General features: G+C 49.1%; 1 protein-coding gene across 1 annotated transcript in view; it reads left to right on the forward strand.

Moving 5' to 3' along the window:
- LOC128724611 (collagen alpha-1(XVIII) chain) overlaps positions 1–22,657 on the forward strand; it is a 185,058-nt gene extending 162,401 nt beyond the window's left edge. Inside the window, exons 17-24 of the mRNA XM_053818333.1 lie at positions 508–647; positions 2,562–2,654; positions 7,048–7,173; positions 8,940–8,966; positions 12,438–12,568; positions 18,932–19,111; positions 22,098–22,331; positions 22,594–22,657. Of these exons, the coding sequence (XP_053674308.1) occupies positions 508–647; positions 2,562–2,654; positions 7,048–7,173; positions 8,940–8,966; positions 12,438–12,568; positions 18,932–19,111; positions 22,098–22,331; positions 22,594–22,657 (995 nt within the window). The remainder of the gene's footprint in view (positions 1–507; positions 648–2,561; positions 2,655–7,047; positions 7,174–8,939; positions 8,967–12,437; positions 12,569–18,931; positions 19,112–22,097; positions 22,332–22,593) is intronic.
- The last annotated feature ends 400 nt before the right edge of the window (positions 22,658–23,057 follow it).

Genomic DNA, 23,057 nt, shown 5'->3' on the forward strand with positions numbered 1-23,057 from the left:
ATCGATGCACCATCATTAACATCATCTACATGCTGAATACATGCTGTATAAATAATATCATTTGAATGCGAATTAATCACCATACGAATCAATTCGTTTAAATACATTTAATACACAACATGCTTGACAAAGTATTTCACTTCATTTTTTTTGCACTTATCTTTTTGTATTCTTTGTCCTTATTGCATGAAGTTTTTGAAACTCAAACTTATAAATAATTCTTCATTATGTCCCGTTACTTTACCTAAGAGGGTTGCTCTTGAAACTATTGCACATTAACCACTATCATTATTCGCAAACCTGCAGAAATCCTACTTGGTTCTTTCGACAACGAGCTCTCGTCGTCCTCTTGTCGTTTTTTTTTCTGTCGCCTTGGGTTGCGTAGCACTTAATGGAAGAATTATCATTCCCACTTACCGTAATCAATCTCTAATGCGTGTTCCTTTACTGCTCCCCACGTATCCCTCCATCCCGATCCCGTTTTCTTCTTTTCGTTCCAACTCGCAGGACCTCCCGGCCCCCCAGGACCTCCGGGGCCAGCCGGACGACCGTTGCATGACAGTGACGAAATTCCAAACAGCTACGGGGCCAACGTTCGCATCGTGCCCGGGGCCGTTACCTTCCAAAATGCAGAAACGATGTCAAAGGTAAGTTTCACCGTTTGCCCTCGATACAGCACATCTTACATTCCCATGCCGCTGTGTCGCAGTGCGCGGTAAAAAAGGGTAAAGCAGAGCGAGAGAGCGAGAACAAAAGTGATGTGATTTCGTAACCATCTCCATGACAGGCTGCTGCTACCTGTCCGCATTAAATCCAGCCCGCGAGCGGTTGACATTCGCATGTGTTATCAATTATTAATGCTTTCCCGACCCCAACCCCATCATCACCAAATCGGACGCAAGATAAGCCCGGGCGAACCCTTTTTTCCCATGCATTTGAAAGAAGAGAAAAAAATCAATTTCAACAAACGCGCGCTCCGGGACGCTGATCCCGGTTCCAAATCCCTGCCGTACGCAAATAAAGTTGATGAGCTGCCATCGTACCATCATCATCATCAACATCAACATCAGCATCATCCGTGTCGATTCCATCGCAGAATGAGATCCCATCTGCGATTCACGCAGGCAACTTACTACTTACTCGCAAAAGGGCGGTTTGGTTGGGTTCGCTCTTTTGTATCACCACCGTCAGCCGCCCGATGTTGCAACGGCGAGCCACGCTCCAAACGACGTGACCGACGTCACGGCTCGCTAGTTTATCTCTTTATGCTGAAGGATGCTAATCCTGCTGAGAGCTCTGTTTGCACTCGTCCAACAAACTTCAGACCGGGGCGCTGCGGTCGTCCAATTGGCATCGCAACGCTGTGGGTAATCTAGCAGCAAAGCGGCTGGCGTTTCGGGTGCTGCATTCCCAAGTGGTTTGTGCCCAGCTGCATGACCCGTCGTCGACAGGGCGACCTAGGTAGCGTTGGCTGCGTGTTGGGTTGGGCAGGACCTGTGCAGAAAAGAGCCAGCCAGGGCAAAGATGTCTTCATCCATAATTAAACTGATTATTTAGCAACTCGAAATCAAGCATGGGCTGATGGTAATACATTTTATTTGATTGTACTAACTTGTACTAAAATGTCCTAGGACGTGGCCCTTAAGGCCTGATTCGGTTGAGAAATTTCCACTTTCCATCCCCGAAACTAGCATCGTTTGGCAACTTTTTGCACTGTCGCAAAATGTAGAGAGCATGACAATTTATACGATTGCATCTCCACCGCCATTACTCGCGAAACATTATGAAAGGTCAGTTTGAAACACAGTCTAGACAAAATTTGTTACATTCTACCACGCACGTGTACCACCTTACTTGCGAGGATTCGCTTCGCCCCGAATTTCGTGCCACGACTTAATGGCACGAAGGGACACGGAACGTTTGGAAAAAATTTTATCGTTATTCACGTGGCAGCAAGGAAAAAAAAGCAGAAATCTCATCGTCAGAAACATCGGCCTGAACAACGCATTGTTCCACGCTGACTGACACGCAAGTGCGGGCTATGGTCCCCATTGGGTTCGTGGGAAAATGAGCAGCCGGCTTCACACGCTCCAAATGTTGAACCGTCCGTACTCCGTATGGTTGTGTTTTTCTTTCGGCACCCGACCTACCCGGGCCGAAATAAATAAGACCTTATCGTGAATAATAAATGCTAAGACACCGGGGCTGAAGGGTGTCGGACCTATCCGGGTACCGTGTTTGGACGGTCCTGTCGGTTTCTGCTCGCTTTGGGGTCTATTCGCGCCCGAGCACACGTAGAAGATGATACGAAAATCTCTCCTGCATCATACTTAATGCCAGCGTACCCTCGACCGAAAACGAAGCCGTCTGCATAAGATCAACCGGAGTGCGAACAAAAAAACAGCCTCCACATGGATCTATAAAAATTCAGCCCTCCTATCTCGCTCTCGCTCTTCGCCTATCGCATTCTCTTGGTTTCTTTACGTAGCTTTTCGTGTCATTACGTTAGAGGAAGTAGCGCATCGCATACACTCATTTGCCTTCCAATTTATTTCGCACAGATGTCTTCCACGACTCCCGTCGGAACGCTCGCTTACATAATTGACGAGGAAGCACTTCTGGTACGAGTGAACAAGGGCTGGCAGTACATTGCAGTAAGTATACGATTTCCTTCTGTGAACCTTCTTTTGGGGGGTGGCAAATGCATGCCCAAGCTCCTGCCATCCTCCATCGATTCGTGCCAATAATGTGTACTTTATCCCGATCTTCGGGCTCTGTCTTCCGTCGAAATCAATTGTCCTGTCGCACCCGTCATCCCGTTCCACGATCCACCGGTCGTTTTATGCCATGTCTTACGACCCATCCTAATGACCATCTCCGGCGTGTCTGGGTCGGATAGAACATCCACTTCAGCAAAAAAAAACAGAAGTGTACCCCTGCAAAGGATGCTTTCCCGCGCACGTGGATACGCGGGACACGTGAGTGTTATGCGGAACGAATTACGCTGATTATTCGCTCCATCCTGCTATCGCAGGAGGCCGTGGCTCGGATGACATTCGAGCGAGGTTTGCACGTAAATTGACTGTCATGAGCTGCTAATGGCGCCGCACTTGGAGTGGATTTGTGAGTTGTCCGATGAGATATCAACATTTGCATCGAAAAAATGAATCCCATTAAAGGTTCTTTGGAGTGATACAATACCAATGGAGGAAGGGTGTTTTTTTCTGTTTAGGGAGGAATAATGAATGCACCCCAGTTGTAATAAACCGCCTTGTAAAACAATTACGAATGTGCTTTTTTTTGCAAATGCTAATAATTGCAATTAAAATGACACTAATCGGTACGGTGCAACGGTGAAAAAATGAAAATTGAAATTAAAATTCCTCGTTTCCAATTGCTCGGGGTTATCAATCATCCTCGCAGCGGAGCGGAAGGAAACATTGTAATAAAACATTGTTGCACCGGCCCATTAAACTATCGGGGATTTTTTTTTCTGTTTTGTGGGCACCTGAAAATGACCAGTGGCTGCCCTCAAATACCATCATATCAACACTTTCCTGCATAATGAGCAGCTCCAATGGTCCAATGTGTTCCCGGCGACCATGCTGAGTTTAATTGATTAACGTCATTCTATTCATTTTTGCCATCCGGTCACGCTTGCTCTACTCCCTCCTGCGGTTATTGTAAAACACTACAATGATGCGGACAGTACCTAAACCTATCGCAATTCAATTTTGCCCCACATCATCCATACGGTACAACCCGAACTTGACGAGTTGTTTAATGTTTCCGCAGAAAAAAACAAAAATCCTCTTCCTGTAGGGCGCACGTCAGCGTGATCACCACCGGTAGCGGTATAGTGTGCATAATGTGTGGCTGGCATAATTAAAATCGCTTTTATTTCCGCCACCTAGGAAGCGCCACTGACACTGCAGAGCTGCTTTGTTTAAATCCACCTATGTGGGTGTGTGCATGTGTGGGTGTTTATTTTTTAAATCATACCCACAAACTCATCAACATTTCCCTGCAACGGAAACCGGATCCCCGGGAACGCTCTTGCCAACATCATGCTAGCGGAAGCGTAGAAACGCATGCCCCAAAAACCACCAAGTGAATAATTTTGCGCCCTCCCCCTGTCAAACTTCCGAGGGGTCTCTTTTTGTCCACTTCAACCACCAACTCGACAGCCACTTCATTTTGATCGAACTCGAACGGGCTGTGGATAAATGGAACGAATCTGACAAAGCATAAAAATAATCACGCCATCCACCGATCGCTCGAGGCCCCGCCTGCCAGTCCAAGTTCCGGTAGGGTCCATTTGACATGAAAATTACGCGTAATTCAATTACATTGCGCTGAAAGCAATATTGAACAATAACGGTGCAAAAAAAATGGCTCCCGCAAACAGTATGCAAACTCACCACACGCCAACGAGCGGCAGCGGAGGGCCGAGCGAAAATTATAATTAAGAGCCCGTTCCGTAGAGCAAACGTGAATGCTTGAAATGATCGCCCTGCTGTTCGTGTGCATGTTTTCGGTAGTTGAAACAAAGTGCTTCAGAAGGATCGTTTAATTTACTTTATATGTTGATAGTTTCTTTTTTTTTCGTGCCCGACATACAATACCATGCCCCACAAAATGTTACATGTCCTTTTGCTCATGTCCCCCATTCATTTCGAACTTGTTCGTAGCCCAATGCGTGTGCTCTTTGTGGATGAGTTTTGCTTTCACCAGATTCGATTGTGAAAGTCACAGAATTAAATCCCGTAGCAATGCGAATGCACAGCAGCGAGATCATTATAGCATTAGAGCTCGCTGCATAAAGACGCTGAATCAGGCTTCCTGTTCAGCGTACAGCGAGAACGAAAGTCACATTTGTTCGCGACTACCATGCGCCCTTTATCCCTTTTATGCCCGTTAGCAGCCGGATTCGCCATCGCTTGCCTGCCACCGGAAGACTAATTAATAATCTTCCTGTGTTCCAACACATTGAGCAAGCGCGCTAGCGAACTCCAGCGGTACCGGAATGCATACGTGCATGTGCGAACGACGAGATTAATAGTGCCCGAGCATGAAAGATCGCGCTGCAATCCGAAGAGCAACGCTGCGAACGTTTTGCACATGCATCTGCGCGCGGGATTACTCATTTCGCTGAATGCATTTGCGTGCTCTGGTGCAACTGAGCCCCGCGTGTAAGCTCGACTTCTACGCGAAAAGACTCTTTTCAACGCCGGCAGAACACGACCACGGGAGAAGGGCAGTGGAGAACTGCGAGTGTGGCAAATGTTCGGAAAATTCGCGCCACAAGAAAATCATAAACCACCAATTTGTACGCAAATGGATGGAGCTTTTCTTTTTTTTTTTTTGCTTCGTTTCAAATGCACACGAAAATGATGCCCGAACCTGGGAAAAAGCCGTCCGCTCGCCCGCCGTACACAGGCGAATGTAACAAAAGAAGCACCACCTCTTTCTCGCGAGTGTACCCCCATCCCCAAGCGCATCCAGGATCGGGATTTCCGGGCATGTACCGTGGCGGGGGAAATAAATGGAAAATGCTCGCCCAACCACACGAAACAATGGGCGAGTAAAATGGCATTAAAAAGTTAACGCAAACTAAAAGCGGTGCACTAACTTTCACATTACATCTGCCCGCAGAAGGTGTGGGTTGGGCGTTTTCTGCATTTACGAAGCGAACAAAAAGAATGTTGCGCTATGCTAATGCACGAGGAGGATGCTATTTTTTGTGTTGTTGTAATCTCTAAAATCACTTTCACCCCCACCAGATTCGGTGGAAGGAAAAGCATGTGCAAGCCAGGGGGGTGCAAATGAGTGCAGCGTCGCGTTTGGGTGCGATCTGAATAAACCGAACCGGACCGAACACCTCAATTAGAGCGAAAAGCTTCCTGCTCGCGTCCATTCCGAAGTGAATACTAAATAAGGATTTGGTGGGAAAAACATGGCCACTGGCCAATGGAGTTTTGCCATCGGTAAGCCCAGTTCCAAAAGAGGGTATATCACGTGCAGACTGGAGTCCCTCGAGAAACGTTCAGATTTTGCTTGCCTTAGAAAATGTTAAAGCCACCCCAAACCAAGAATGCTCGCAAAAAGGAGAACACGTCGTATACCACTGTGGGCTTTATATAGGTCCCGGAAAAACGAGCACAAAACTTATTAAACGCGTCTCAAGCCGCCAATTTCGCAGTGTCCTTTGCGTTGCAACAGTGCATAAGCATAAAAACTACTCAGTGAAGCCATTCCAGCAACTTTCTGTACTCGTTTTGAAGAAAAGACCTGAACCTGTGTGGCTGAGAACAGCGAGGGCGCGATGAAAAAGAATAGCTGAAAAAATAGCTCTCCAGCTCGTAATTGCAACGAAGCGATGGGAAATATTATCCGTTGCACCACAAAATGTTATTCTATCATCTTCCTTATTATCTGAGCGAACTTTTCTATCTGAACTTTCCATCGCAGCGGGGCCGTAGATCAGGAAAAAAAGTGTATCAAACAGCTGCTTTCCCATGCGCATCGTACGATAAGAGCGTCCGATTTTATCGGGAAATATATTACAGCTGAAAGATATCCATCAGCTAGCAAATATTTGCCCTATGCCGTATTGTGTGATGGTGGTGAATTTTGAATAAAACTTTGCACTTCGGCCACAAACAACACGCCAATTATGTCGCACTGGCTGGTGAATAATTCATGTGCCTGTAAATAACACGGAAGCTGTATTAGTCACAACCCACAACCCTCCACTGCAAACCTTTTCCCGGATTTACTCACATTCCTTCTCTTTCTAATCCACTCCCTTATCGGGGTTACCCGTTGACCGATCGGTCGCATTTCGGTAAACATTTTACATAAATAAATAAACTGTTTTGATTTGATTGCTGACGGGCAGCACCGGTGTTCCCACCTCAACCCAAAAAATAAGGTTCCACGAGTCCCGTGTCGCCGTGGACTTTCGATTCCGATCGGAGCTGACCAAAGGGAACATTTCCGCATCGCAATATTATTGATAAATTACGTTTCCATTTCCACTTGCAGCTCGGTACGCTGGTGCCCATAGCAACGGTACCGCCTCCCACCACCACCGTCATGCCGCCACAGCGCTCCGATTTGCAGGCATCGAACCTCATCCACAATCTGCCCCAGCCGGGCGATGGCTCCGTGGTAAGTTTGTTCGTATTCTCGCCCCAAGGGTTGCGGAGATTTGGTCACCAGGACCGGATCCCGTGCGCCGGACTGACAGATGTGACTAATACTATTAATATGACGGAAACGGACGCAAACAATAACAAACAAAAAAAAAGCGAGTTCCCTCCCCCACAAATCCGATCGACAGGCGGGGAAGCAACCGCACGAACAAAATGGAATACCGATTTCATTTCCTGTTCCATCGCATCATCCTCGTTGGGGTATCGAAGTAGGCCTCTTCGGTCGAGGTTTATGCTTTGTTTTCGTTCGCTTCGCTCCGGTCATCAAGCCTGCTTGGTCAAAAAGAAGGCAGAAAAACGCGTGTGTTTTCGGGCGGAGAATGCATTAATAAAAACTCATCCACAACCCGTACACTTGTCGCAACGCGTACAATCCAATTTCGTGAAACAAAAGAAACCCCGACGCACAAAACGCACGGCCGACTCGCACGCGCGTGCGAAAGCTCACGCAGCGCGTTCCGGAAGCGCAGCGAAGCTCGCTTCGGTTCCAGTCCGCCGGCCCGGTGAAGCGTTCCCGGGGAGGAAAATTTATTGTGCCATCGCTGTCATTGGAATTTATGTTCCATTTTTCTGGAATAATAATCCAATATTTATAATTTAAAACGGCTCTTCATTACCCTCGCGGTGAGGGCAAAACTCTCGCCTCTGCCCTCCCAATAGCAGAGCGACCGACCCCTGTGTGCGATGTTGCGCGTGTTTTATTTTTATTTATTCAATGTTGTCAGGGCGTAGCGTTGAAAAGGTTAGAAGTTGTCCTTGTTGCCGGAAGGACAGTAGATGAGTGGAACGTGGAAGCGAGAAAAAAAACAAAAGTTCAATAGGGCTCTCTAGCGCAGGGGAGTCTAAGCTAGCAGGAAAACAAGGGACGGGACGGTATTCTAGTTCTCCCGGGCAACCCGATGGTGCCGTTAAGCTTTCCCGTTTGAGCAGTTTGTAAATAAAAATCCCATTCTCTTCGAGTGCCCTCGCTCCGCCCAGTGGACCGAACAGCTTAGTGTTCCTCGGTGTGCGCTCCATCCCTGGGACCGACTTGCCATTTCTCCGTACCGGAGAACATCCCTCAACCCGGCTCAGGGCCTCTTCCTGCTTCCCCGCGGGAACCGTGGAACCAACGATAAGCCAGGATAATATTTTCATATTTTTGCCTCGCAACCATCGCAACATCACTTTTTTTTCTGCGCTCAGCCGCTTCGTTCCATTTGCACTCCCTTCATTTTCCCCGCTATCGGACGCCACTTGCGTGGATTGTGCGATGTTAACAACATAAGCAAGTAAATCATCGCCGGTTCCAGCGAAACGAGCGTATTTCCGGTCCGTGTATCTGGGACGAGCAAATGATCCCATTTCTGGACGTTTCGCTGCTTAGTTATCCACCGCTATTCATCGTAACCATGGTGACCGTTGCCGGACAGTAGGAGGACCATCGAACTATACATATATACGTATACCTTGACTAACGTCATTTGTGCAATTTTAACGAAAATCTGTTTTCTTTTCTTCCACTGCATGTGCTCCATTTTCCGCGAATTCATCGCTAACATCATTCGGCCCGGATCAAACTAACGAACGTAACCTTACACCCCGCCGAACTAACACAAAACAACGGCCGCCTGTAATAACTACAAACTAACTGCATAAATGTATACAACGGATATAAAAACACACTCTTCACCGCTCCATCGGTCACACCGTCGACACCGGCACCTCGTTATCGCGGCACAGTTCACCGCCATGCCGGAGTATGAGTCGGTAAATATTTTCCCAAATGATTCCCTTTTCCGGGTCCGCGTGTGTTCGGATGGGCTCTATCCCGGCTAGGGTGGGCCTCCCACAAACAGGCAGAGCGCAGAAGTGTGCTATTTCTCCTTCGACGTTACCTCTGTCCACATTTGCTCGCTCGGTTCTTCATCGCATTGTCTTTCCCTACTGGCGCGCTCACTGTGGTCGCTTTTCCATCCTGACATGCCACGCGATTACTTGTCGATTGCTCTGTGCTGTTTCGTGTTTGTTTTTTTTTTCCCCGTTTGTTTGTTGCTGTTGTCTCTCGCTTTCCCATAAACATCTTCCCGGGAGGGCCCCTCGATAGGGCGCTTCGTTTAGCCCTCACAACTTCCGTATTTCTCCGCTTTCTCACCGTCGCGTTCCCTTTGCTTGGTTTATTTATTCAAGCATCCATTTTTCGATATTATCTCACCAGCGAGCGTACGAACGACTGGGCGCCTCCATTCGCTGTTCTTTTGCGCTGCCAACCACACCAGCCAGGGTCGGTGGTAGCCGGAATAATAGCGTTATGCCCCCCGGTGGTCGTGATTATTGCCGTTCGCTTTCTGTTTGATTAGTTTGCACGGCCCGGCTGCTTCTCATGATGCACGCTTTGTCTCGCGACGATTTACGATTTTCCGTGGCTTTCGAACGGACGCGAACTCTCACCCACCGGTGGCAGCAATAAGTTTGCATGCTTCCCGTGCCCGTTGCGAGCTCAACTTTTGCAAATATTTAATGAAATTTACAACATCACGATGAATGGAGGCGCCTGGTGCTCCATCGTAATACCGACCAGGCGGTTCCATCGCGCATCGCTTCCCACGTGCGGGAGTTTTGCTCCCGTAAATTGGCTTAAAAAATTTCAACTTCTTTCACGAATTGGCTCTAGATGAGATGTTTGTTAACGCGGGGGGAAATAATACCACCTAAAGCGATAAATCCCTTGCAACCAGCGGGGGACCATGGCTTGTATTATCCGCAGCCTAAAAGCCACCCCTACTGACCCCTTGTTGCTTTCGCGTACCGTTCATCGTTTCTCAATTTCATTTTTTTTTCTATTTATTGTCACTTTCTTTCTCATCCCCGGTTTTGTGCTCGTTGATTGCATAAAAAAAAGCCTACATCCCGGTACCAGCGAATATACTTTATACGCCATCTCCAACTCGAAACCCACCCAACCCGGAAGACAATCTGTGCCGGGCACTGGCGACCATTGCGCTAGCGCAAAACGAAATCTCACGCAGCGCTCCTTGCGAGAGCAAATGATACGAAGGGCCGCCCGCGTAGAGAGGTCGCTTCAAGTGGAGAGCCAGCATTTATTACGATCGTAATTTATGATAATAATCGTAATTTTATAACCGAAATCGTGTACCATTTCTCTGTTCGAGCCGTTCGAGCACCACTCCCAGGCACTTTGTGGCGAAACGTGCCTCCAGTGGTGCTGGGCTGAAAGAATTTGTATGTGCGCACTGCCAGCTTGGTGCCACGCGGCCGAAGCCGCTTGCTTGTTGTTGATGATGGGCGATTAAGTGATGATTTATGCTCTCCCCAAGCCAGATAGAGTACGACCACGGTGCAGTATGCTCTCGCAGACGATGATTACTGCCGTGCGACGTTTAAGCACGCATCTGATTCACGTGCGAACCGGCACCATGTAATGCGCACTTCGATTACAGTGATTACGCTACGCATTTCATTTTGCCACCGACACGAAGGGTGACACTTTTGTTACGCCATGTTCACGTGGGCGAGAGGGGACTCATAATTGAAATCAACCAAACGTCCTTGCATTATAATTTTTTCTCATTCAACCACACACCAATCCACGCTTGCATCTGCGTAGAAGCGGCTGTAGTTTTCTGCTGATTTTAATTAAATACAATCTTCTCTGAATCCGCGTTCCAGGACTGCCGTGGCGTGGAAAAGTGTCCCCAATTTTCATTTCATCCACAAACATAATTAACCTCGTTCGGCACAGTGGACGCGACCCTGGTTCGTGGGATGCTCCCGTTCGCTTCCCAGCACGCCGGAAAGATGGAAAACGTTGCAAGGAGAATTGTTGATGACGAGCGAGAAATACTAGGGCTCCGTTTGCTCAGCTCGTAGCCGCTTAATCCCATGAATATTTGGGTGCTAACGACTCGATTATTATAATTGAGTTTGCGTGATTATGATCCACGACCTACTTCCCGTCAACGAGGAAGAATGCGCTTGAAGCTCGAATGATAAGCTAAGATTTTTGTTTAAGATGCCCTTTCCAGTTTCGTTTTGGTTGGTTTCGTATTTTCAGCGTGACGTATCACTAAAATTGATTATTTCTTCCTAATGATTCTCATTATTGGAAAGGAAAATTCCACGCACAGCAGCACAATCGGCAGCCAACAACCGCGCCGCGCGAAAACATGGAAGCATAAACTTGTTAACGTTGCTGTTTTGTTTTTTTTTGCCACCCACCGCACGCCCACTCGCTCCCGGGTGCCATTATTTCCGGCCAATTCGCTTCGGGTTCGAATTTATCGAAGAAAAAAATGAATCCGATCCAGTCGCATTTGCCTGCCTTCGTCTGAGAGGGCCGTATTTGTTCTCGGTGCCCGGGTCGTGATGATGAAGACGCCCAAAAACTGTGCCTAGGATCGATTGGATTGGAAAATGCTGATTGCTCTTATCCACCCGTAACGGGCCACGGTCCTCCGACAACGGAAACCGGAAGGCAACCCCTCCCATCATCTCTCAAGAGAAAGAAAGAGAGAGAGAGAGAGAGAGAGAGAGAGAGAGAGAGTGAATAAACGAGTGGGAGTCTTCAAGAATGGGTCTCTATTTGTTTCTCGCCTCCCACTTCGTCCGCGTCAAAAGCTGGCGACACTTTTCTTGACGCTCTTTTAAAATCTTTATTTTTATGATAATTTGATTATTTCCTCGAAACTCCTTGCGGGCCGCGTCCCCCATTCCTGGACATTCCAGTTGCCGTTTTCGACCGTTTCCGTTCCCTGATGCCCTTGTGCCATTCCCACTCGCCACTTGAAGCGAAACGGGAGATACGGAACGAGAAAAAATCGGCCGCGTTCGCTTCGTTCCCATCGTTCTATTTGCATTTGTCGCTCTTACCACCCTCGCCCGGAAGCCAGTGGCCACGGAATGCGTTTTCTTCATCAATGAAGTTTTCACTCCCACTGGGTGGGAGGGGAGGAAAAAAAACGCCTGCCCAAGGATGTCCCGTTGCCAGTGCCGCCCGCCCATTTCCGTTCGATTCACGCGCCCTCTATTTGTCTACAAACACAGTTCGCCGTTGCAGTCACCGTCGTCGGACGCGTTCTCGCGGTCGCGCTTTTCTGACTTAATTTTCCGGCCTTTTGGAATTGCGTTTCGCTTTCGCTTCTGCACTCGCCATGATTTCTAAGTTTCCTTGCGAATGTTTTCTTCCTCCTTATTTTTCTTCGTTTCTCGCTCACGTTTCAGTTGCGGATGGCGGCGCTCAACGAACCGTACTCGGGCGATATGCAGGGCATCCGAGGCGCCGATTTCGCGTGCTACCGCCAGGCCCGGCGTGCCGGTCTCTTGGGAACGTTTAGGGCTTTCCTTTCATCGAGGTAAGTATATCTATGCAAGTGTGTGTGTGTGAGAGTGTCGATTTTGTTTTCGGTTTTCCCGCACCACGAACACTGGTCAAAACGTTTAAGCCAGGCGGGGCCGCTTCGCACCACGAACCGAGTGTTTGCTCTTCCATCGCGCTGAGCTACCACCGAAATTCGTTCGTCAATCTGGTGCCTCAATCTGGGGAGGAAGCGTGGCTCGGGATCCTGGCCACCAGTTCTTAATGCAATCACTAGGGATGTGCCAGGCAGCCGTGTCTTCGGGCCTCTTCGCGGTGCGCTCCCACCCGGGAGGGACATTAAATCACGTAAATCAAATAAAATCCGTACGCCATTGGGAGCCTGGGAGTGATTCTAGGATTCGCAGGACCGTTTGTTTGAGTTAGGCTTGATTTTCCTTTTTCCTCACAAGCCCCTTTGGGCTTCTTTTGCTGCGATTTCTGTTTCTTTTTTGTTCTCCACTCTTTGTTTCACTTGATACCTTTCCAAGTGCTTATACCCACTCCTTGGCGTTGCTGCTAAATTTAACATCGACTCCCCTCGCTAAACGCCGCAAATAAAGTGAGTTGAATGTGTTTTTTTTTTTTCCTTCCTGCTTTTGCCGGTCGTTTCTGAAAAATGTACCGACTGCAAATTCAGCACCATCAGGAAAATTACCTTCATCCGGTATCCGATGGATCCAATAAAACGGTGACGCAAAATTGTAGAAATCTAAAATTCCAACTCAAATGCCTCTCCGCGGGTCTAGCGAAAGAAGCATGGCATCGTTGCCCTTAGAAACGGCCGCTTGGGATCGTTTGGAGTGGCGGAAGAAAGATAACCTTCAGCGTTGCCATGGGAAACTCACCTTCACGATCTCTGACAGGTATTTCACGGAGCAAAATAGTTTAATTGAAACCGGCCGTCAAACCGAATTTGTATTGAATGTAAAATGGCAGTGAACGGTGGCAAATGCCGCACCATTTTACAAAAGGAATCCAATAAGCCAAAGATTCTTCGGGTGGCTAAATGACAACAAGGGCACGAATGTAATAAAGTTAAATTCCGATCCGTTGGCTGCGCGGAAAATTTGCTTAATACACCATTTATACGCTCTCATTCCTATACCGCCATACAGAGAAAACATACCAAGTAAACCGCCCCCACACAAACCACAGTAAAATCGCGAAAATTAACTAGATTAAAACACGCAATATCAATAACCCACATTCCGGGCCTTTCAGTTGGTAAGCCACCGTAATGCGAGCGCAACTGTATTTTAATCCTTCATCAATTTACAGCCTTTTTTTCCTGTCTCGAGGGCCGTTCTCCGAAAGCGACGTCCGCTGACAGAGCCCATCCGAGGCACCCCGAAAAATGGACGAAAAACTCATTTTTCTAATTAAACTCCGACGCGTCTGCGGCGGATACCTCTTCCATCGTGCTGTCGAAAGCTTCCCACGGAAAGTGGATTAGTTGGGTGTAAAAGTTTGTTACTTTTATTTTCCCGACTCCTTGTTTCAACGCGCTCCGGCAACGGTTTCCCTTTTCCGAACGTTTCCGCTGGCTACAAGTGAAACAGCGGCGATCCACCCGAAAACCCGGCACCTAATTAATCACACCCGACCGTCGGGTGAGCAGTTTTCCACCGAGAAAATGCGCACCGAATGAGCTCTCTCGGGCTTTTTGGTCGAATAATCTCTTCGCTTAGTATCGCAATTCAATTTAGTTTAAAAATTACGAAATCTGTGAAATTTAAATTAGATACATTTTCCATTTACGCCATCACGGTGTCCCGCCCGCCCGCCCGCTCGTTTGCTCCCCCATTTGAAATGCCATTCATTTTCGGCCAATTTCGAATGCCTCCCACCCTGTGTCGAGTGAGCGGGCGAACGGAAGCTGTTTTTCCCCACACGTCGGAACAAACTTTCATTGCAACAAAATGTTAATCATGGACTCGTGCGGTTGGTACGCAGAAAGCAGCACCAGAAGCTGCATCAGCCAGTTCCCCGTACCAGTTCCGGTCGTCAGCAATTTGAGAGGGAGAGTCCCGTTTTTTGTCTCCCTTTAGCGGAATCGGAAAATAGCACCGATTGTAAGTCCCCCTGCCAACCAGTCTGGGTGAAACAATTTGCGAGAATGGGGATCGTGCGATAAAAGGACACTTTCCAACCCTGCTGCGAGAGTGACTGCCACAGCAGCTGCCTTCTGCCGATGGGTGTAAGTCTTGTGCGAATTAGCGAATTTCCCAACCCCCCCGGTGGTGATGGTGTTGGCAAGGAGGATGGCCGCGAAAAGACAGATTTAAACACCAACCCCCGGAGCATGCACGTCCCCGGAGCCCACGAGCCAGTTTGTTGAATTATTCTTGTTCGTTCAGCATACGTTTACGGGCGGGTTATAAGCCGGTTTGCATCCGCCGGAAGAGAATCCACCGGCGAAAGTGGAGCCAGATGATTCGCCTGAAATTTATAGACAACCATCCGCTTGAAAACTGGTTCGTAAACAAAAAAAAATCCCCCGAACGACACCATACTTCCCGTCGAGGCAAGGCAACCAAGGGTTGCCGAAAACTGGCGAACAAAACCGCAACATTAAACAAAACAACAACAAAAAAAAGGCGAATGAGGCTTATTGTGCGTCACCCAGGAAAAGTTCATCTTGCGTGTTGGTTCTTCGCTGAGCGAACATCACGAAACGACGGGACCCGCAGACAACGCACCATGCGAATGCGGAATGTCCTTGGAGGTTCGTTCGTGCTCTCAGCCACAACAGCGCGCGCCATTGCGAGTCGAAGCCACCACGCCTGGGCTGATTTTCTGAAATGGTTTCATTAAATTGGGAGCCGCAGCGCAAGAAGAAGTGCCGCCCGTTGCCAGTTATGAATCAAACCACATCAAACAAACTGTCAATTCCAGCAATGAATGAATGGGCCTGCTGAATGCTTGGGTTGTGCTGGAGGGTGGTTTGCGCGAAGGCGGAAGTCGCATACCAAAAGGCTCGCAGCTCGCTTCGGCGGTCGCTGGAACGGCGCGCACGATCACAAAAGACGCCAGCGCTTGGGGAAGCCATCGTAATTAGGTGTGCTTTGGATGGTGAAAATATCTTGCCGGGTAGGAAATGCTGCTACTGCCGCTTGAGAAACGCTCTTCCGGGCAGAAAACACACCTGTGTCGGTTGCCGCGGAAAGCGATTTTCGTTTTCTGCAAAATTCCATAAAAGAAGAATTTTTGACGCAAATTTCGGCGCATACCTGTGTCGTGCTTTAACGCGCCCAGCCGCACAGAATTCCGCATATTTCAATTAGTTTTCTATCCATTTTCAGCCCCACCCCTAGGTCTTTCAGGACGTGGGAGGGGATGCAATTTATTCCCTGCACGTGCTTTGCCCAAAGGTGATTCAAACACATCCCGCACCATGCAATCGTACAATCGAAACCACATTCGGGGATCTTTTCCAATATTCGAGGAATAACTGTGGGCGTTTACTGTGAGGTCCGCTGCGGCCATTTACATTTCGTAGGGACGACGTTTCGAGATGCGACGATTCGAGCGGACCATCACACCGCTGGGAAATAATTAAAAGCTACCACCTTAAATTGCACCATTTTCACGGGATGTCGGGATCCTGCTGTGAAACCGCCCAAGATACCGCACGCACCTTCGGCAGGTGCAATCGATCGATGCACTAGTTCCCTCGGGCGATGCAGCACGTCACTGCTAACGAGGTGTGAAGGGCACGCGTGCATTTGTGTGCGCACACGTGCCAGAACCCGGGGACCGATCGAACCGAACGGAAACCACCCTCCCACACACACACCCACATATCGAAGGAACGGTGGCGTGGTCTAGCTGCAAAAACTGACCATAATAAAATTAACACTAACCATTAGAGCCCGGTTTGCGACCGGCTTCGGAGACAAGCGGAGGGTTTGCACAACGCTGGGTGCATGTGTGTGTGTACTATCCGATGGCCGGAAACCGAAAATCACCCGCACTGCTACCCACTCGAACGTCAATCCAATTAGGATGCAATTTCGAGCGTCGAACATCGAACCACTTACTACCGGTCGGTTTAGGTTTAGGCTGTCGCTTGTGGCGTGGATTTTTGGCCCCTTCGGTGCAAAAGGAAACGGGGCCCTGTCAGGCAGATGGGTTTCGGGGTGTTGCGACAAAACACAAACTCAGCCCCCTTTCCGGATCCAGCTCTCTTGCAGGAAAACCCGTGGACGAAACCACCACCGTGGGTTGGGTCCCTTTGAAGACGAACCGCACCAAGCGAATGAGAGAGAGAGAGAGAGCGCGCGCTGGCGTATGGTGGGAAAAAGCGACCACAAAATTAAACCAAACACCGGACAGGGACACTCCGTCGTCGGGAACGTGCGGCCGAGTGCATCCGTCGTGCGGATACGGCCACAACGCGAAGCATCGAGATCGAGACCACCGCCGAAGGGCACAGAGATGAAAATGCAAATTATCTACCGAGCGCGGGAATGGGTTTGTCTCGCGACGGGTACCGATTCCTTCCGCCGGCTGCCGTGGTTTGATAAGTCCCTGGAAGAGCCACACGGGCCAGAGGTTTTCGAGTGGAGCGTCGAGCGACGGCGATGAAGGGCCAGATTCAACCACAACCGTGTGCGGGTCGCTCCCTGGCGCGCTATCAACCCGGGTCGGTTTTTGGCGCGTCGTTCTTTTCGCAGCACCGGACTTTCGTGTGTCCGTTCTTCCGTGTTCCCGGTTGGGCAGCCAGCTTGGAGAAAATTAAACTTCACCAAAGCACGGTGTCGGAATGCACTTTTGCATTCTGCATTTTCGCCAGTGCACCGTTGGCGGGCGAAGGTCCGAAAACCGATCTTTCGAAACACACAGACCGTTCGCGCCTTTCCCAGGTGCCGCCAGGTAGTAGGACGACGACGACGACGTGGATGACACTTCACCGAAGAAGCACAACGGAGGGACAGGAAGCATTGCATAAAAATAGAACATTTCACTGTCTGCTGGAAAGTCGAGCCCACGCTCCACATGTGAGCCATATGCAGCCGTTACCGGGTGCATTCCGGCGCTTCACCACGCGCGTGTGGGACGAAACGGAACGAAATACAACTATTTCGAAATTCGCACCCGGGGTCCCTTTGTGGCTCCCCTCTTTTGCAGTCCATACCCGGACAAAATGCATTATGCAAACGCTTACGCGGTCGTCCGAGCCGTGCTAAATACCGCCAAGAAAGAGCGCCGGCGACCGGATGGGGGTGTCGCGCTAGGCGGAGCGAGTGTATAGGCGGATTTTAATATTTCAACGATGCATTTGAAACATTTCATTATTCATGGCGAATGTTCAGCACCGGGTCCGAGGGTGTTCGGGTGGGGGATGGGGCACAGGTGAGTGGGGCAAAGGTTGGTTGGCATAGTTTATACAAACTAGTCGAAACCGTTACCACACACCCAGGGAGAGCGAAAAGGGATGGCGAAACCAACGGGGCACAACCGGACAGCCACCGCCACTGATGGAGGTTTTATTACTCAATTTTCACGTACCTCGCGTTCGGTCGAGAGGCTTGTGCTTTTCTTCCACCACTGGCACACACAACCGCACGCTGGCATCCTGGAAATAGGTGCAATGACGACGAAGGGAACGAGCCCTGGTAATTGGCACAACGGCATGTTGTGGAGAGGGTTCGCTTGTATCGCCTCGCGTTAATCCGAATATAATCCAAAAATGAGCCAATTTAGTCTAAGACCACGCGTGGGGAAGGTGGCAGACAAGGTTGCAGGCTTTTTGGAAGCCGACAGGAGGCACCTTTCTTTGGTACCCAAAATTTTCCCCGAACCGGGGCGCATTTTTACGAGCGCATGAAATCTGAGAGGTCAAAGGAGGCTAATTAAAACGAGCATAAAAATGAGCGCCTAACGTTAGGCAACCCGAAGCGCCCAAGCGTCGGCAGTTCCTTGGAGGAACTTTTGTTTTCCTTCCTTTTTTTTGAGGGAGAAAACTTTCCTTGGCCACCCTCTAAGGGCACGCCGTGTGTGGTGATTGGGTGGAGTGTACGTGCGCCCGCGTGTGTACGACCGTTCTACGATGTGTTTGCGAGCATGCTTTATGGTCTTTATGGTGCTACTTTGCAAAATTTTACTACTTTCCAACTCCCGGCCCTGCTTTCCAGGTTTGGCGGAAAGTTTAGGCGCGCAAACTTTCGAGGAGAGACCCGCTCATTATCAGTAGCACTGGTTACGTTTCTCTGGCCAAAAGGGACCGCTTCCGGTTATGTGCTTCCGTTGACGCTAAATGGTGTTTTTTTCCACCCTGATTGATTCAAAGCTGATTGCTGCTTTCCCATGGTGACTAGTAAATGATATGCTTCTTTTTTTCCTCTTCATTTTTCAGAATACAAAACCTCGACTCGATCGTGCGGATAGCGGACCGTGAGCTACCGGTCGTGAACACGCGCGGTGACGTCCTGTTCAACTCCTGGAACGGCATCTTCAACGGGCAGGGTGGGTTCTTCTCGCAAGCCCCACGGATATACAGCTTCAGCGGGAAGAACGTGCTCACCGACATGGCGTGGTAAGTAGCCGACGTTGGCCGCCATCTCGACGTCCAGGCTCGAGCAAAAGCCGACCAAAAGTTATTGGCATCATTTCAACGGAATGCCATATTTCCGAGCTTAGAGCCGGACGGATGGATGGAGAAGCCGTAGCCGTAGCGTGCTACTAATGTAGTTTCCTGCTAGGCCGTGCGATATATCATGGGATCGGTGTGGGATGTGAACAAAAGCAGCAAAAGGACTCTTCCAGAGACAACAAAAAATGACACCACCCCTCCGGTATGACGTCGACTCGAGCCATCACCCAAAAGCCAACCGACCATCGACCTAATCCGGCGTGTCACTTTGTCATCGGCTTACCGAACGAGCGATCCCCAGGGAATGGGAATGCTTTGGAACGGCTCGGGGATATGACGACTTCTTCTTTGCCCGCTCCTGTGTGGCCGATGACCCAATTAAGAGGGTATTAGTGTCACAATATAATGAGCAACATGGATTAGTTTTTAACGCCTCCGTTGCCGTTGGCTGGCGGCGGCGTGTGAAGTGTGAAAATGTATAATGGTTTCTTTTATCTCGTCCCCCCTTTGTCATCTTGGTGCAAGGACAACGACATGATACGTCACTTCAGGGCACCACCCGTACGTGGGTGTGTACAGAAAACCTTTTGTGCACCTTTTTTCGTTCGCAATCGAATGTTGTCTTTCCATTCCGATGATCCATCTTCCGGGCGGTCGTTGGAACAAAATTCGATAATTTCTACACCCAACAACAACCGGCATTTCGATGGGAGATATCAGAAACAATGTACCTTCTCTCGATCTCTCTCTCTCCTGGTGGATGAATAAATTTAAGGTTCTTTCTTTTCCCTCGCCCCTACGACGGCCCTCCCCCTTCCCCCGAAACGATTCAATCAATTTCTAATTCCTGATTGGGCCTTTGATGCCTGTCGGTTTTTGTGTGCCGCCTTGAGGAATTTATCGTCCCTTTCCCGGTACACCCGGATGATCATTCATTACTGCAAGCGGCCATTTCTCGTGCGCTCTAAAAGGCGATGTGGTGATGCCATTTTCCGATTTCTAAATCAATGATACCCCAGGGAGAGAGTGGAACGTCTTTCACAAAACCGCAACCACTCACTCACCGGCCGGATGCGCCCATTATCGTTTGCTGGCCGCAAATGACTCTCATGATAATTCACAATTTATCACATCAATGCCCCGTAATTTATTCGACCCACCCCCGGCTCGGACAGGATGAATTTGTGTCTGTGGAGCGGCTTGTCGGAAGCTAAAAGATGCTTAAATAAAATCAAACATCACCGAGGGCCGGAGCGAATGAGTGGTGTTTGGATCTTCGGAATCGGGGAAAAACCACCCGGTCAGACGTCAGGTACTGGGCGCCTCCATTAGAGCGAAACTCTGCTACGAAACGGTCCATGCGAAAATCCAATTAAACGTCTAGCGAGATCGCTTTTGCTTTGGTTCTGTGCTTGTTTTCTCTCTCTCTCTCTCTCTTTCTCGCTCTCTCGTAGACCGATCTCAGCCAGACGTCGATCAAAGGGTCATATCTATCCAATTTCAGCCAGATTGTATCAATCATAGCCCGAACTCCGGGTCCGTACCGAGCCCACGGCACTCTCGCATGGCGGTGCACAAAAGTTCACAATAAAATATGTGTCAAATCGAATTTATCAACCCGCCACGAGAGGTGACACGTAAATCCGTTGCCTTGAGGTTTTTGGGAGCATGAAGAAAAGAAGCCCCCTCAGACTTGTGTGACAGGTTTATTTTTTTTTTTTCGCTTCTTCTCAGTGTGCCTTTCCGTCAATCAAAAAAGGGCCCGGGTTTTTTTTTATTCGTGGCACTGACTGTAGGCTGCCGTCTTTTCACCGGTACCGGAATCGGAATGTTATCTCCCGCCCCACCAATCCATTGTGGGTTTGGCAGCAGCTTTGCATTTCGTTTCTAGGATTGTTCCTTTTTTTCTTTTTTGGAGTGTGTATTTCCCAACTCCGGCTGGCATAGAAGGGAACGTACCTGTCACGGTTGGAGAAACGGAAACGGAACTGGGTTGGGTTGGAAAATATTATTATTACACATCCTTCCCCATCGTGCCAGTGGAGGGCCACTTACGGAGGCCCGGGAAAGGAGTCAAGGACCTTCGCTTTTGTGGAATGAGAAGGCACAGGCAGAGAAAATCCCGATCGGGCTGTGGGATAAGCCTGATACTTTAATTCCATTTTCCCGGCGAATAATGAACGCTTCTCCCTTTGCCACTCTCCCAAGTCCTTGTCCCCGTTGTTTGGGTCCCCACTAAGGAGAGGGAAGGGCACAACGGGGGCGGAAACATGCAAGCAGAGCAATAAATAATGGATCAATTTATTCGATACCGAAACCCGGGGATCGAAATCTTGTTAAGAGCTTTAGCCAAACGGGAACCGGACGGTAATGAAAATTCAATATCCGCATCCACAATCGGATGCAGTAGCAATGGGGGGGCATTTTTGATCGGGGTGGAAAGTGGGTGCGGGCGGGGCGTAGTCTCAAGCTCCCGGATCTTTGCGCACTGAATGATGGTTGGAATGATAAATTCCGCATCCCAGTGCCCCTTGGACGAGTGTATTTAACTGCATCAATACTGCGTCGTTCTCGGCATCCTTTCACAAGGTTCCCAGCATCCTAAAGCCTGTCCAGGGGTTGAAGATTGATTTTCCATTAATACCCTCCCCCGAAACCTTTCGACGGAACGCGTTATTGATCAGAAATCAAATTTGGAAGGCTTGGAAGTTTTGCTATCATTCCGGCTGGGATTTATACTCTCCTTCGTCGCGGAGCGAATGGGTATTTTCTTTTAATTTCCACGGATTTGATGTGCGTGCGGTTGTGTCTCGCTTGGATAAACACTCGTTCATCGAACGTTTTGAAATGACACAGTTTTGCGCAACATCGTATGGGTGTGTAACTAACTCCTGATTGACATTCTCGTTCTCCTGTTTTTCCATCGCAGGCCCCAAAAGCTGGTGTGGCACGGTTCCAGCGCACACGGTGAGCGCGCGATAGACACGTACTGTGACGCGTGGCACTCGCAACTACCGGACAAGGTCGGCTTGGCGAGCAGTTTGCTCGGCAACAAGCTGCTGGACCAGGAACGGTACTCCTGTGATAATCGGTTCGTGGTACTCTGCGTCGAGGCGGTCCCCCAGGACCGGAGGCGAAAGCGAAGGGACACCAGCAGCAGCAGGTGAGTGATTAAAAAAGCTCTTCGAAATGGTTCGGAACCATAACCACTCCCCCTATAATTAAATCCCTCCGTTCCGATTTATGCGGCCAATCCAAAATACGACTCATCGTGCAATCGCTCTAAGAGCCGCTCATGAAAAAGCCGCTCGTCATTGTCCTTTAACCCCGTGAAAAATCCCACCCCCTAGTGGACACTAACGCCGGGGAAATATAGCCGACATTTAATCTAATCGTTTGCCTTTTTTATCCTTTTTTCGTTTTAGCCTACACGAGTTTGCCAACGAGAGAGAGTACGACCGATATTTGCACAGTATCAGCGCACTGTAACCTGTAAGGATGCCGCAAACGCGCAACTAGGAGTAGAGACACATCTCGCCCTTTTCCCGATAATACTCATACATGCATCGTTGGACAAGAAAATGGGGCATCATCCTTCTCACACCAAGATCGATCCTGGAAACGCCATCACACACACCAACCCCCTACGTACACCTACCATGCAAAGAGGATACATAATTTAGCAGTAAAGATAACATAAGATAAGAGAATTTCAACCGAGAACAGAGCGACGATCGCTGTCGATCGCGTGTAAAAGCCAAGCGAAAGGATTAGTTGGGGCGTAGTGAGGCATGTTAGACAAGGGTAGGGCGAAGGAAAGCGACGGTTTAATGACATAATGATAATAAGTAATTTTAACAACTAGAAATCGCGATGCTCTAGCTAATTT

This window comes from Anopheles nili, chromosome 3 (assembly GCF_943737925.1).
Source record: "Anopheles nili chromosome 3, idAnoNiliSN_F5_01, whole genome shotgun sequence".
NCBI classification, from domain to species: domain Eukaryota; kingdom Metazoa; phylum Arthropoda; class Insecta; order Diptera; family Culicidae; genus Anopheles; species Anopheles nili.